Source organism: Pyxicephalus adspersus, chromosome 4 (assembly GCF_032062135.1).
Source record: "Pyxicephalus adspersus chromosome 4, UCB_Pads_2.0, whole genome shotgun sequence".
Taxonomy (NCBI): domain Eukaryota; kingdom Metazoa; phylum Chordata; class Amphibia; order Anura; family Pyxicephalidae; genus Pyxicephalus; species Pyxicephalus adspersus.
In genome coordinates this window covers 105,713,660-105,730,348 of record NC_092861.1, presented here as the reverse complement: position 1 = coordinate 105,730,348, position 16,689 = coordinate 105,713,660, and the positions used below count along the sequence as shown (strand labels likewise).

The window sequence follows — 16,689 nt, the reverse complement described above, 5'->3', positions numbered from 1 at the left end:
CATATTTTGGCATTTCAAAAAATATAAGACAGTGCCTTATTATAGGGGAAACAGGGTTTATATATACACACACACACATTTAAACAAACACTGCGACAACCCAGAAAAATACAAACACCAGCAAAACAACTAGGAAACTAATACAAAAACAAAAAGGTATTAGCAAACCCGGTCTGTTGTTTCCCAGAAAGTTCCCTTCTGCTGTTCCAGTGTTCCTGTCTGTGGATATCCCCATGTCACCTGTTGCTTCCAGTGTCTCCTGTGTTCCCGGTGTCTGCAGTGGCTTCTGTGTCATCAGTGTCTATATCCTGGATCCCTGGTATTTGACCCCTGGCTTGTGACCTGACCTTTCTTGCTTGCTGCCTGCCTCGACAACTCTTCTGCCTCGTGATTTGGTAGCGTGTATCATCCTGCCCATCCTGGTGTGCCCAAGGACAGTAACCAGCAGCGCAACATCCTTACCATTAGAGGCTTTTGAGAAGACCTGGTTACTGCTTAGACTCTGCGCCTCAGCCCTTCTCAGGGCACACACTACTTCACCACCCCTCTAGTGGCCCTCTTCCCCTAATCGTGACATTCTTAGTATTCCAGATATTCAGTACCACCAGCAGGAAAGGCAAAATATGGCAAAAATTATAGTCACCTAGCCCCTTCATTCATTCTATTCCATATGGCAATTGCAGAGAATTAATTCCCCAGAAAGCTAGAGCACCGAAAGGTAAACAACCTTGTGCTCGTTTTTGCTCCAATCAGACCAACTCAGACAGGGGTCAGGATCTCACTGGGCTTGCCATTGCTGAAGGCAGCCCTTTTCATGGCCGTCATTGCAGCCAGAAGAGTTTTAGAGATTGTATCTTGGGTGCCTACGAGCCTTTTGCCACCCTTCTTTCCAGACAGGGGAGTTACACCAACATTACAAAATCTAATTAGGAGAATGTGCTCCCAACGTTCTTCCCGAAGATGGTCAACAGATCAGCAAACTTTACATCAACATTATTCTCCAATCATACCTGAATACCCATGGACCCTACTACATAAGTCATTCAGAACATAGAATTCAGAAAAAGGCCTCAGTGCCTCCCGAAATGTCTGAACTATCTGCATAGTTAATCAGGCAAACAGTTAGAAATCCTCTTAGGAGTCACAGCTTATTTGTAGCATGTCCTCTTTCTGCACAGCAGGAATTTAAGGGTCACTGAACACCTACTGTAAGGGGGCAAATTAGTCTCCTGCTCACACATGTGTCATTACTGCATTGACCTGACAGATTTAACTGCAGTTAGTTTTGGTCAAAAAAGACCTGTCTACGGGTTTCCTTGTGAGCTTTAAGTATTTTTAAAGTTCCTTCCCAGAGTGTGCTACATATTTTCCATCGCATACTGACATAGAGCTTATCAAGAAAAGAAAACTACGGTAAGTAATACATTTTTTATTTTTTTTGTCTCCACACTGAAAAAGCATCAGCAGTGACTACTGCTGGTATTTATACAAGAAAAGTTGTTGCAGACAAAAAGTGAGGCAAGTTAATTCCTTTTCTGACAGATTTACCAGACCTGGTTCACTTGGGGATCTTGCTAACAAACCACTTACTTGCACTTACTTACTTGTGCAGTATAAGTATTTCTTTGTGCTTGCGTAGGTTTCTATTTTTCTACATTTTGGAAATGAAATCCACATAAAAGTGTATGCCTATATTATATATTTCACAACACATCAACATTTACAAGTTTATTGTTTGAAGGTGAAAATCAAACACATGATTCAGGATCCAAATAGAATGTAGGTCACCATTTTCAATGTTTTTTTGTACCATGACATGTCTTTAAAACATGCTGAGAATGTTCACAAGTGATTGGACAGATGAAACCAACAATTACATTCACTTAAAATATTTACAACTAGTACAACACAAATTCATGTTACCCAATGAGCTAAAACACACATTCATAGAGTATCCTAAAACCAGAAATTGTATTTCCTTTTCTTAAGATATATCAGAAAGCAAGAGAAAATATACAATGTGAAAACAAATGTTGCCTTACGAGCCCGTAATATAATTTTACCTGTGAAACACGTAACAGACTTTTTAATTTAATAAATATTCTGAGAATAACCTAAAAGGAGTGCAAGCTGACACCCAAGTGTTTTAGAATGAAAATATATTTGTGCAACTTGTTAATAATGTTAGAGGCTTGTTTTTCAATAGACTGTGGCAGGCAAATGGGTTCAAATAGCTCTGCAGGCTGCATGTGTCTGTTGTACTGAATATTTGAAGTCAGAAGTCAACATTATTTTGTCCACCACAATTTAAAGTATTTCTCCCTCTAAATTGCACATTCCTCATGCTTAAAGTGCAATCTGATATTTTTTTTTTTTGGTTCAGAGACTAGAATGCGCACTAAAGGAAATGTATGTGGATGTTACAGTTTAAAAGCAAGAGAGTGTGTGAATATGGTGATATAAAAAACAAAAGAAATGAGTAAAACTGGCAATAAAAGATAAACTACTGTTAGTTTTAATAATGCTGGAAGATTTCCTGGTAAAAAGTCCATCAGAATGTGTTTTCAGAATATTGAGATGTCAGGGGGACTTTTAGAAAAATCTGCGGAGCTTTTCTATAGTTAGAAGAAATTGGTCTTCAGTTTAATAGTGGGTGTACTTTGTACGGTGGCAGCAGGCTGTCGGGAGGCAGCTTTAGCTTTGCTTGCCTGATTAGCTCTAATGGCAGTTTCTAAGCGGGCTTTCAGCTCTGGAGCAGCTCCCATTACAGATTTGAATGCATTAGGATACAAAGGTCCAATCCGCATCAGGTTCTGCAGGGCAAACTCATGAAGATCCTTTGAAGAGGGTGATGCCGAGCTAACAGCATTGACATCCAGCAAGTAAGAAATTAGAGTGGGTACAAGCAGGGCAAGTAGCTGAACTCCTGTGGAAATAAAACAAAATATGGAAAAAAAAATAAATAAACAAATAAAAAATCATTCCAGTTGCATCTAAGTCTTCAGACATAATGACCCAGTACACAAAAGCATGCAGCCAACAGAAACACATTTTTAGCGTTTTTTTTTTTTTTTTTTTTTAAATTACACAGAGAATATTGTATATAAAAATTGGTTGAACTTGATGGACTTATGTCTTTTTTCAACCTAACCTACTATGTAATTGTCTGTTTATATTTTAGGTTTTATCTCTATAAATATGCATATATAAGCCATATATCCAATAGTTAAGTATATGTGTGTTATAAGATATTTAGTTACAGTCCCAATAATTAAGAATAGGTAGTCCCCGTGTTAAGAACATCCGACATATAGACTATTCCTAGATACGAACAGGGCTTCCCTGGTCGTTCCTGTGCAGAAAGGAGGCTTGAATGGACTAGATAGCGTTTCAAATGACTTGGATCTCTTCTCTTTTTTTGTGTATGTCTGATGTCTGTTTCCTTGCAAGCTATATTTCCTTCTTGTATGTTACTATCAAGGACGGCAGACAGCAATAACATTTATTTTTTAGGATGGTTGGGTCAGAATCTACTTCATGGGTTTCTTGCACACTTTTTACATTTACTGTACATGCAGACAAGGAATATGTATAAACAGTAATCTTGCAGTTTGGATGACTAGGTTAACCAGGTGTATGTACATAACAGGTAAACAGCAACCATTTTAGAAATATTTTACTTACTATTTTTTTCTTCTCCTAAAGCAACTACAGTCTCTAATACTTTAATTCCTTCCTGCACTGCCAACAACTCTGTGCTGTTACTTGGTCTTTTTCTTGCAACAGCCTTTAGATTTTCTACCATGATGGGTGCAAGTGCATGAATATAGGGAGTTGAAATAGCTCGATTAGAGTGCTGGAAAACTGACAATGTGAGCTGGTAACACTTAGCTAGAACCTGTAAAAAAAAAAAAGTGTGAAATCCATCAGTATTTTTTACAGGTACTTAGGAAGCCAAAAAAGAGGTTCTCAATTTTAAAAGCATCAGGTACACAGACATCACAATTCTTTAAATCTTATTTTCTGAAGGAACACTCACCACACAACCTAATCGCTGTTTTAAAAAATCATCCTCCTTTCAGTAAAAAAGCACTTTCTTAGGGTCCATACACGAAGAACTTAGTAGAAAAAGTAGTGTGCTTTATGGACACTTCCCCTTTAAAGAAATGAATTACACACTCAACTTGTATGCAGTCCTGTGCAGTGACCTTGCCATCCTGGCATATCTAGCGTAATGGTCAAGAGGACTTTGTTTTTAAAAAATGAATAGCTTCAAGACACATAATACTTTTCTATTACATCTGTTTCAGCATCATTTAACAGTTCTGGACATTTGACATAAAGGATGTAACCCAAAAAGGTTTCTATGGTGTATTTTCCATGTGCTGCTCCTTTTCCCACTACTTATATCACCAGCAACTGAACTCTAACAGTTTTTTCTTCAGTAATAGGCTGTAACAGCATTTACCTTTACCAATTTACATGCAGGCCAAAATATGATCTTTAATGTACACAAGACCTGAGTTAAGTAATTTAGGCAGTAAACAGTATTACTCAGTTAACCCTAGTCATTCTTACCTTTTTCCCATTAAGCATTTCTGTTCTGCCTATATATTTTTTTCTCTATTTTTAAGTAAATCAATAATATTTTTTCAGTTTTTTTTTTTGCTTTTGCATTAAAAAGTGCGAAATTGTAAACCAAAAGTCAGTATTTTTAATATAAATATGTTTGCCATGCTTTTCTCACAGAAAATTCCATTTAGTTTCATAAAAATTCATATGAATCATTGAGATTTTTAATTGGTTTTACCTTATAGATGACAATATTAAAAATAATATGGTATAAATACATGTCTTTATCATTAAAGTGTCACTAAAGTTATATTACTAATAAATAATTGGTAATCCTGCCAGGTACTCTGTATTTCTATGAAATTCTCACTATGCCAAGCACATTTGACACTATGGGCTCTATTTATAAAGCACCAGGGACTGTTTGAGGGAATGTCAGATTCTATTTATGAAACAGAGATTCTGAAATTTCTCTTAAGCATTCCCTGGTGTTTTATAAATAGAGCCTTATGACAAACAATTTATTCAGTGTTGGTTATAAAAAATGGTTTTACTATAGATAAAAAGTATACATTAAATTATACAATGTTTTCCATTAAATTGACACTTTAATCAGATTCTGGTACAAATCATTGCAACAATGCATTGCATGGGTATTTACAAATGAAAAAAGGCTTGTTTCTAGTTTTAATTCTTTTCTTAATGTGACACTACAAAAATTTGCAAAAACACGTTTTAGGCATTGATGAGTGGTATTCCCAAGTTTGAAATGGGGGTGGATTTTACTTGCAAAAGGTGGTAATCCCGAGTCACATTCAGGGTCGCTAAAAACAATAAAAACCCACTTACCTTGTTCCTTTGGCGTCCTCCTCGTCCATTGAGGTCCTTGGGCGGTGTCCTTCTCCCCGCGACTGCAGGGACGTTCTCCAGGCATTGGTGCATGTGTCGGTTCGTGTGGGAGGCACGGCGGAAAATTCTAATTTTTTTGTATTGGCTTCAAAACTAAATACCTGTATTGAGCCCAATACAAAGATATCTTTATAATATATATATATATATATATATATATATATATATATATATATATATATATATATTTTAATAATAATAATATATGCTACTGTACAGTTATATTACAGGTTTCAGTATTTTTATGCACCCTATTTTTAACAGCTTTTTGTTTTTTTTAAAGTTTATTATTAACTTTTTTTAATACTAGCTGATTACCCGGTGTTGCCCAGTGCTTGTACAAAGATCACCAGTGCACTCACATAAGTCTCAGACATATGTCTAGCAAGTTTGGTTGAAATGTCTCCATGCGTTTCCGAGTGATAGTGAAACATACATACATACATACATCCAAATATAGCTCTGACATACAGCACAGCGATGTGCAAAGATCAGGGGTGCACTCACATGAGTCTCAGTCATATGTCTAGCAAGTTTGATTGAAATATCATGCGTTTTCCAGTGATGACATACACACATACATCCAAATATAGCTCTGACATATAGCACAGTGCTGTACAAAGATGAGTGGTGCACTCACATGAGTCTCAGTCATATGTATAGCAAGTTTGGTTGAAATGTCTCCATGCGTTTTCAAATGATGGGGGAACAAACAAAATCAAATGGAAAAAAATAGATAAAGGAAAAAAAATTGGGTTTTTGGAGATATTTAGGCTAAAATATTGAATAAATTATGAATTAAACTAAATTTTCACTTTGATATGTGCACATAATAAAGACAAATGTAATCCCACAGTGCATCCCTATTATCTTAACAGTACATGAACACTAGGGCAAAGAGCTTGTTTAACAGCAGCAGTTAAAGGAGCTGCATTTACATGGATTTACATGGCAGCAAAAATGCCACGCAGGGAATTCCTAGCAAACTTGGGGAGGAAAATTTGCTTGTTGTGTGCATGCCTAATTTCTACAAGGGGTTCGTATATGTAAGGTACTCATTTATATAAATTACCGCCTTTTTAATGTCATCTATCCTGTCTGAATAGACCAGGGGTCCTCAAACTTTTTAAACAGGGGGCCGGTTCACGGTCCCTCAGACTGTCGGGGGCCGTACTATAGTTTGAAAAAAAACAGGAGAACATTCTTATGCACACTGCACAAAACGTATTTATTGTATAAAAAACATGAAAGAACAATACTATATGCACAGCACACTTGCCGATCATTAAAAAAAAAAGTGGCGTTTACTTTGGCTTTAAAATTGCTTGAGATTATTCCTTTGCATGGAAAATGCACAGATAAAGATAAATTTGAATTTTCACTGTGTGTATTGAAAATGCAAATTTATCTTGCATTTTCCATGCAAATGAATAATCTCAAATAATTCATTAATTTGCTTCTTTTTATACACCCTACCCTACACCCAACACTACCCCACACTTTTTATTAAGTAAAAAAGGGCTGCTAAAAAAACTTTGTCAGTGTCTGCTACCTGTCACTCACTGCTGCCTTCATACATGGATCACACTGCAGCACATGTGTACATGATCAATGTGCATGGTATGTTTATACTATTTACAAATGTACATTGATAATGTACATTTGTGAAGCAGTGAGCAGGGAATGAAGGCAGCAGTGAGTCTCTGCTCTGCTCATACCTTCTCTGCCTGATGGCTTCAGCCCGACAGCTCCAGCGTTACCCCGGCAACAGTGGTGTCACGTGACCGGGTTCCCTGGAGTGCAGATGGCAGGCAGCCAGAGCTCAAGCAGGAGAAGCAGCCTGGGCGGTCGGCGGGCCGGATGGAGAACCTCAGCGGGCCGTATTCGTCCCGCGGGCCGTAGTTTGAGGACCCCTGGAATAGACTCTTTGGATTAGAAAATCGATTAATAACACATTTTGTATGTGTATTAAACGGTTTTTCTACACCTACACTTTATCATTTAACTCACATTTACATTTTAAAAACCAGTACTATATTTATAACACTCATAAAAAAAAGGTACCAAAGACAATGAATAGACTTTGCTTAAAGCAAACTCACCCAAGGGTCACTGGAAGTCATTGCAGCTTTGAACCTGTTTATACACCCAGTCTGCAAAGACTGCACTCCAATAAGCTCGGTGCTTGTAGACCACAGGAAAAGTACAACAGCAGTTAGTATATGTATTTCATCTGGTGTGTGCTTCGAGTCACCTAATTACAGTAATAAAATGGTAAAGCAATTTATTTAATTTGATAGACTTAATTTACAGAATTATCAATATAAAGCTATATCAAACACGAAAATAAAGATTTTAGGTGAAATGGATGTTTAGGCATTGTACCTTTTGCAAGTCTTGCAGAAAAAAAAACTAATAATTCAGATATTTTGTTGATTGTCAAATTTACTTTTTTTTCTTTTTTTTACCATTTTCCTCTTACCTGTCTGGGGGTATTCCAGTATGGATGCTAAAGAACTGCGAATCAGATCAGTCCACTTTTTATGAGTTTTTTCAGTTTTGGCTAATGGTGAAGTGATAACAGTCTTTATAGCTTGGAGGCAAGCGCTGACAGGCAGAGAGACCTGGTTATCTGTAGACTTAATTGCTGTCTCCTTTAGAACTTTTGTGATTAAGTAAAGAATGGTAGGTAATATGGTCATACACCCTGCAAGAGAAAAAGAAAGTGAAAGATTGCAATTCCAAATCATTTGCTAGCATTAGTTAGACAAAAGTATCTGGTCCGCTATTGTATTTATTTTTTATTAAGCACTATAAATTATCTTTTAAATAAAAGGAGCCCTGAACCATGTGTGAAATTAAATACACAAAAGAGACCACATGCAACAGGATATTGGAGACATCATATTGTTCTATATTCGATATCTTCTAAGCTTCCATTTATACAATAAACACAGATTAAAACTTATAAGGATAAATGCAAAATTCAGCATTCCTACGCACAATATTTAGAAGGATCTTCAGGCCATGATCTAAGACAGTGGTCCCCAAACTTTCCGAGAGGAGGGACCGGTAACATATCATAAAATTTTGCCATGGCCATTGGGGGTGGTATGTGTACAGTGTACATTTCTCTGTTACTCTTAGTAGCTCTGCCTCCTATCAGCACACTAGCTGGGAATAGAAGAGCAGTGTAAGAGAGCTAGTTTGCAGACAGGTGGCAGAGCTGAGACAGGCAGAGCAGTGTAAGCCTTACATACCTGGCAGCTTCTGTGTGAGCAGTGTGCAGAGCGCTGCCCATGTTCTCACTGGTCGCGCTCCTGCTGTCACACTGACTAGCTGCAGAGCAGTGTAAAGAAGGCCAATGGCGCTCCTGCTATCTGCGGCCCCCAACTCACCAGTCCACGGCCCAGGGGTTGGGGGATCTCTGATCTAAAGATACATTTAGCTTTTACCTGCAGAGACTCCTGGAAAAGTTCCAAATGTTCCAATGTGTTCAAATGTTAATCCTGTAATATTTTATGACTAAAAACAGCTATTTTATAGAAAGAAATCCTAAGTCTTATACCTGCTGGTGAGCATAATGATGGAAGCTCAGAAAGGATGGACACTGTGGATGCTACAAGGCGTGCACTCTCTTCTGAAAGATGATGATTTTTAGCAACATTGTGGCTAGGCGAATCAGACACCTTGGAGCTAAGCTGTGGCATGTGTCGTACCAAAATGAACATCAGCAGTTCCATAGCAGCAAAGACTAAAGACTTTCCTGGAATCAGTCCACCACTTTCTTCACCTTCACCCAAGTGGGTCTGTGTTTCCTTTTCACTTGTGTCATCTTTGTCTGGTGAAAAATAAGCAGTTAGTTATACATTTTTCCAATACATCAATATTGTAGAAAAGGCATTACATAAGCAGCCATATGCAGCTGGTAACCCTAATATTTGTTATTACAGCAATCCATTATCAATTATCACCATAATCACAGCCTTACTCTGAGAATTTCTTTCCTCTTGTAACTTGTCCTGTGCAGCTCTTATGATTTCTTGTACTACATTGGTAACTAACAGTTGAACATTAGGTGGATCATATGTCAGCAGAAGGCGATGAAGGACATTTAACAATTCCACTCCAATTACCTAAAATAGAGACAAATAAAATGTTGTGTTACAAATGCAAAGCAGGATGTTTATCATTAACGCAAATAATGTTATCATTAAGCCAAAAAAAAAAGATGAATTGTACATGCATTGTACATTAGCGTGAGTGTAGGCCAAAAAAATAAGAGTGTGCCCACATGTGAATATAATCATGATAGATTGTTGACTAAAAAAAATAACTTGGCTAAGAATATACTCGTTTGATATAGCTGGCTTTAAAAACACACTTGAAGGTAAAAGGAAAATGGTAAGTTGAAGGTATCACATATCAGGATTTTTAAAACAATGCTAGAAGCAATGATCTGTAGTAAACTGCAAATCAGAATGGTCCTTCCATTAGTCTAAAGTATGCAGGTACATAAAGCCAATATATGATAGCTCACACAAAAGTGCAAGCCACCGAATCATCCACTATTAATAATATTTTTTTCAGGTTTACAGTTATTTCAAGAGAGTTTTTCACTATGTATATATTATAGTGCTTTACTTGAACACACACAAATTGCTCCAGCTTTGGGTATGATTTTGTTAAAGTACTGCAAAGTTACAGGCATAGGAAATATAATAATTCAACCCCTCTTGGTGTGTCATATTTATATCATGGGTGCATGAACCCTTACTTTGTCCCTGAATATACAACAGTTATTTAAAAAAAATCACCCAAACCAAACTTTAAAACATTCAAGAGACAGACAGAAAAGCAAACCAAACTGGAAAAAAAAAAGCTTAGAGGAACTATAAACATACCTGGTCTTCTGCTATATGACTTCTCGCAAAAGGTGAATCTAGAATTATGTGTAAAGCTTGCAGACAAGATGTGACATGTTCAATAGGTTCCTCAGACCGTGGTGTACAGAAGAACTGAATGCTAATCCCTATAGATAAAAATATTTATAAAATGAGCCACTACTGAAAAAATTCAGTATGTAATTTACATACAAACTATGGGCAAAAGTCTTCACAGCACAGCAGCATTACAAAAATATTTACTCGACCTACCTAATATAAGATGCATTCTGTCCTTGTTAAACTCTAGCAGGGACTTGGGGCTGGGTGGTGTTCCTGGTGGCTGGTTCAATGATATGGTAGGGTTTCGTTTCTGGGATCCCAACACTGTTGCTTCATCGGTAACCTCAGAGTTATTAAATCCTGCACAATTCAGCCAAAGTGCTACAGCATGCAGGACTGGAGCCCAAGAATTGCGATAATGTAGCCTGGCTGTATCAATTGTTTCTGGGGTATAAAAAGCTCCACCTATGTATTAACAAAACATTTTTAACAGAAAACACTGAATGCATAAAAAAAACAAAAAAAACAATCAAAAATACCAATTTTAAAAGAAACAGTTATTCAAGGGTAAATATCCTGTTGCAGGAGTGTTCACTTTCCGCACCAATACTTTAGACACCCCACGACTAGACACATTGGGTTCTTTTGGGAAAGGTTAATATCAGGACTTTTTATACATACTGCCAAGATTTTCTTAGAGACCAATGAAGGACACAGGATTTTTTAAGGACTTGGTTATACTGCTGCCTAAAGGAAAATGGGACACTAGTAAAACAACCCAAAAATTTGAACCAAGCAGATGAAATTAATTCATAATCACACTTCTTAACTGGACAGACTGATATTATACTGATACTGATACTGATATACTCCATAAGTACTGATATACTCCATAAGATACTGATATATTCCATAAGTTTTAGTGACTTTGTTCTGTGTAGGGAAGGATAACTATAAGAATGCAGGCTGGCTGTCTGCAACATTGTAGCTGCTAGCTTAGCTGCACCCTACTACTTTAACTCTTATAACATCAGCTTGCACCCCCCCCCTAATTTGTTTTTTAGGCAAGTATTAATTCATACTTGTGCTGCTAAATTTCGCATCTGGGCTGTGACCTTTGCCTACAAATGAGTATCTTACATTCCAAAATACAATGTTTCAATTAAAGTGTCAAATTTACAGTAATCAAAAACTTTATAGCATTGCAAACTAACCATCTGGTGGAAGTTGGCTTGCAAACTCAGGTGGAAGTGTAAGGAGAGCATAATCTTTGAGCACAGCTGACCACAGTCGACTAAGAGTTGAAAGCTCTGACTCAACCAAAGATATTAAACTGTCCGGTGGAAGTTCATCTGCAGAGCCGTAATCAAATTCTTCATCATTATTGGCTTTTATTTCTTTCTTCGGCCTATTTTCAGCTTCTTTTTTAATGGTCATTGCAACAATATACACCTAAATAGTATAAAAGTACATCAGTGTTATTTTATGATTGACAATACCATCATAATAATCTATTTAATCAGTTCACAGGGTATATACAATGCCTTGTTTATTTCTGTTTCGATATATTTTTTCGTGTTGCTTTTAAATAAATATAAATCTTGTCTTACCTGGATATTACCAGATAATGACTAAAAAAAATAAAATGTATTGCACAATTATACTTAAATTAGTATTTTTAATGCCTTCATCTTTGCTTTAAACTATTTTTGGTCTTGCAATTTCCCCATATAAGATACATCTATCAGAAAGGGGTAGTACTACCCTTACTTTCACCTACAATCATAGCCAAAAATGTTGAAACTTTTGCTGATTAATGTCAGAAAATCCCCCACAATCCACATGGGAGAATGTCCTCTGGACAGGTGAGACAAAAATACAGCTTTTCTGTAAAGCACATCATTAAACTGATAACAAAAAGAAGCCAACAAAACAAAACGAAAACAAAAAAGAAGCCTTCAAAGAAAAGAACACAATCCCTACAGTCTAACATGGAGGAGGTTCAATGATGTTTTGGGGGTGCTTTGCTGTTTCAGGCACTGGTCGTCTTGCCTGTTTGCATGGTATTATAAAATCCCAAGACTACCAAAGAAATCTGGAACACAATGTAGGGCCTAGTATTAAAAATCTGGATCTTAGCCGGAAGTCATGGACAATGACCAAAAGCATTTTTTTAAAAGCACCCAGAAATGGTTTAAGACAAAGAGCGGGATAGTTCTGAAGTGGCCAGCAATTAGTCCATATCTAAATCCCATAGAGTACCTGTGGAGAGATCTAAAACAGCAGTTGGGAGGAGGAACCCTTCAAATCTGAAATACCTGGAACAGCTGGCAAAGGAAGAGGGGTCTAAAACTCCAGTAGAGAGATGAAAAAGACTCATTGATTGTTACAGAAAGCGATCAATATCAGTTGTTCCTTCCAAAGGGTGTGCTACCAAGTATTATGTTGAGAGTGCCAATAATTTTGTCCAGGTCAGATTGAAAATGACTCTTTTTTTGTATGACTGTATGCAAGTAAAGTATTGCTGCCAATATAGCTACGACCCTAAGAGTATTATTTTGATGCATAAGTTGCATTCCACATCAAACACTTTGACTGTTTGCAACTTTACAAGGGTTTTGAAAACATACCCCAAAATACTATATAAGATTTTTAGACATACGGGTGAAAGTGACATGTCAGAATCCTTTACTTTAATTGCTTCAGCATGCCAGTATGACCACTTCTATGAAATAAAAAAAAAAAAAACAAAAAAAAAACCCAGGAACAGAAATAGGCTGCAAACAGTTGGTTAAATCAAATACCTACCTCTGCCCAAGCTTTTAATACTGCTAGTTTCTCCATAGTAATGGCACTTTCCCTGTAAAGCTGACTTGAAGATCCCTTTCCAGCTTGCACCTTATCCAGTGAAGAAACAAGGAGATTGTGCACTCTGCGAAGATCATTCAGGTCACTCACGACTCGGCTCCCAATCCAGGCACTACAAACCTAAGAACACCAATACATGAATATCACTAAATTATTGATTGATCCTATGTCAACTTATTTACAGCAAAAACATTTATACCTGGCAGGCTTTTGCTGTAATGTCTGAGGGAGTATCCTGTGAAAATGCCGGCCGTAGTGCAGCTCCAACCTGCAAATAAAATTTATGGTCAATTTTCTAGAGCAGTTAGGCATTTTTGAAAAAGACCTATCAACACTGTACCAATATCTTTAAAATCTTACATGAAAATGTTACAGAAATATACTTCAGGGCGGATACTGTTTGTTAAATCGTTTTTTCCTAGTTATGGAATCTGCAAATGTGCTTCTAAATTATATTATGCAATAAAATGAAAAGCAACAAGCTCACGTTCACAAAATCGCTTCAAATAGGGTGTGTTACAGATATTTTGTCAAGCATTTTTCTCTTACATTGGCTTGATACTGTTCTAAAATTACATGTCCAGGAAACTCAGGTTCAGGCACAGAGGCAAACTTTTTGATGATATCCTCCAAGGCCTGTAAACCTGCCATGCGAAGTTGGTTGCTGTGGTCTGTAGCAGCCATAAATGCCATCCGAATTAGGTCAGAGAGGTGCAAAACCAAAAGGTCATCTATAACAAAGGCCAGAATAAGAGTATAAGTTAGATTTCAACACTGTAGTCCTAGGAAAAAAAATAAAACATTATATACCAGGCTTCTATTATTTAGGAAAATAATTGGTTTATCTCATTTTAGAACATTTTAAGTTGAAAAGCTGCAAGAATGGCAGTTTTCCTATCTTAAAGATATTAAAAAAAGATGGTTCAAAGGCTACACTTAGCAGTAGGCAATCTGCAAGGTACAAATAATGTCACATCAGGGTGGGCCAGGATCATTTGCACCTTTATTCTAAGATAGGTAAGATGACATTCCTGGAGCTTTTCTACTAATATTTTATAGCACACTGGTGAGGTTATCTTTGTGTTGTCTTCTATTTTTCTATTTTTTCTATTTCTATTTGTGTTGTCTTCTTTTTTTTTAATTTAAGAGGGTTGTGCAATAAATACAGCCTAGACTTCAACTTTTAAGTCTATTATTCAATATCAGGAAGATCAATTATAAAGAGCATCAAACATCTGCAAGGTGCTAAATGAAGCATACAAAAATTTTTTAATAAATTAAGGATAAAGATCAATTGCTTGCACGTCTTACTTTTGGGATTTTTTTGCTTTAGTGTGCGGGCTGCAGCTAAATCAAAGTGCGCTTTGTCAGCATTTTCACACAGCAATATAATTCTGCAAAGACAGTCAGCAGCAAAAACACGTGTAGCCCAACGGGGTGCCACAAATGGTTTTGATTTATCATCCTCTCCGAGTGTAGTAAACATGGTATCGTCATCCATTTCATCTTTTTTCTCAGAAGTTTCATCTCTTCCTTCAGCTACCCCACCAGCTGTTCCAACATCTACAATGAAAAATGTAACATGGGTTTCTTAATTCACAACATTGGCTTTATAGGATAACTTAGTTACTACATCATCAGGTTAGAGAGGAAGTCCTGTACTAAAGAAACTGAATAATGAATATATGTATTCAAAAGATAATCATAGCAAACAGAGGTAATGGTGTACATGGACAAGGAGTGGATCAATGTATGAATTACACAATCTATCCCTAGGTACTCCACTCTGCTTAGGAGGATACCAAACCACACAAGCGACTGTTTAAGGGAATAGATAGAACAAATACCATATTTTTAAAAACAATGGTCTTGTTTATGGTGATAACTGTGAGAAGATCTTTCTGTGTCCAAAGATGCCACATAGAAGCCAACCAGATTCTTAAAATTCCTTCATATATATGGAAACTGGCCAATAGGGGCAATACAGAATAGGACAATACTCCATCAAATATATTAATCAATGATAATTCATACACTGCAACATTTTGTATGTCCTCAACAATAATCACAGTTTTAATGCACAGACATTTCCATGCATGTAGATACACAAATTAAAAGCAAACTTGCTTAGTGTAACATAAAGTTCACTTTTCCAGAGAACATAAAAGTTGCCAAGGTTAACAGTTTCAATTTCATAAAAAGTATATGAATCCTCTTAATTTTGTCCTACACCTGCAAACAAGCAGCAAGATGAAACCAAAATTAAAAAAATCCACACAATAGACACATCTCTACATACATACCGCTAGTGGCTGCCAGGACATCTTTGCATAGTTGCAACCAATGGGATAGTTTGTTCACAGCCAATGAAGAAAGCATGTGACCCAACGTGTCATGGATATCTGAGCAAAGCTTTCTATCAGTTTCGCGGTCCAGCATGCCAAAAAGAACCCCTTCCAGACCTGTGTCTGTTATATTTATGTCTATAAAGAAAAAATAAGAACCATCACCAATGTTTGCCGACTGGTAAATCATGAACATATTCCTTTGGTCTGCATATTAAACAGGAACCTCATTAAAAATGATGCAATGCATTTCTCTGATCTTTATCATTCTTATGCCACAAAACTGGGTTTATCTATATAGGAAAATATAGTCATTTTTATAATCTTTTTTGCATTTTTTGAAAAAAAAAATCACAATACAAATGTAGCCCATAAAAAATCTTCCTTTGTAAAAAAAATACTTAACAAGTACTTTGCACTTTCTAACTTACTGATCCCACTGATTTCCTTGTCCCCAGCATTCTTTGCAAGGTTCATGGCATATTCACATACTTCAGCTGCTTCCCTCTGTGCTAGCTGTCTCAGGCAAGCTACAGCTGCACGTCTCAACAGTAAATGTGAGCTACCCAGATGAACCTAAAACATAAAATAACTGTTAATTTACAAAATACACAACATTTACTACATAAGGCACATGAAAGCAACAAAACTTATATGGTTTATCAATTTGCAAAAAATAAAAAAAATATATTGTAATGTGCTTACCATAATTTTCCTTTCCTGATAAGCTCCATGTCAGCACACTATGGGTTAATCCCTTTCCACTCCCACTCTCAAGACCAAACTAGATAAATTCAAGGCAGTCCATACACTTAGTGTTCTGTATATAGACCTCCTTAAAAAAAAAAAAGGTGGGTATATATGCTGACATGGAGTGTATCAGGAAAGGAAAATTAGGGTAAACAAATTTTCCTTTTTCCTGACCACCCCATGACATGATAGGAAATAACTAGCACATTCAGGGAGAGAAGTTCAAAAACACTTAAAGCTCATAAGGAAAACAGTAGACAGACCAAAACTAACAGTAGTTAAGGCTGCCAGTTCAATGC

General features: G+C 36.6%; 1 protein-coding gene across 2 annotated transcripts in view; it reads right to left on the bottom strand.

Moving 5' to 3' along the window:
* Positions 1 to 1,414: 1,414 nt before the first annotated feature.
* HEATR5B (HEAT repeat containing 5B) overlaps positions 1,415 to 16,689 on the bottom strand; it is a 42,291-nt gene continuing 27,016 nt past the window's right edge. For both annotated transcript variants that reach the window (XM_072409236.1, XM_072409237.1), the window contains exons 22-36: positions 16,072 to 16,216; positions 15,599 to 15,778; positions 14,607 to 14,858; positions 13,845 to 14,026; positions 13,495 to 13,563; positions 13,236 to 13,415; positions 11,642 to 11,879; positions 10,638 to 10,892; positions 10,386 to 10,513; positions 9,473 to 9,617; positions 9,050 to 9,322; positions 7,964 to 8,188; positions 7,584 to 7,735; positions 3,685 to 3,898; positions 1,415 to 2,926 (exon numbers count right to left, since the gene is read on the bottom strand). In XM_072409236.1, coding sequence (XP_072265337.1) covers positions 2,622 to 2,926; positions 3,685 to 3,898; positions 7,584 to 7,735; positions 7,964 to 8,188; positions 9,050 to 9,322; positions 9,473 to 9,617; positions 10,386 to 10,513; positions 10,638 to 10,892; positions 11,642 to 11,879; positions 13,236 to 13,415; positions 13,495 to 13,563; positions 13,845 to 14,026; positions 14,607 to 14,858; positions 15,599 to 15,778; positions 16,072 to 16,216 — 2,943 coding nt within the window. In that variant the 3' untranslated portion in view covers positions 1,415 to 2,621. The remainder of the gene's footprint in view (positions 2,927 to 3,684; positions 3,899 to 7,583; positions 7,736 to 7,963; positions 8,189 to 9,049; positions 9,323 to 9,472; positions 9,618 to 10,385; positions 10,514 to 10,637; positions 10,893 to 11,641; positions 11,880 to 13,235; positions 13,416 to 13,494; positions 13,564 to 13,844; positions 14,027 to 14,606; positions 14,859 to 15,598; positions 15,779 to 16,071; positions 16,217 to 16,689) is intronic.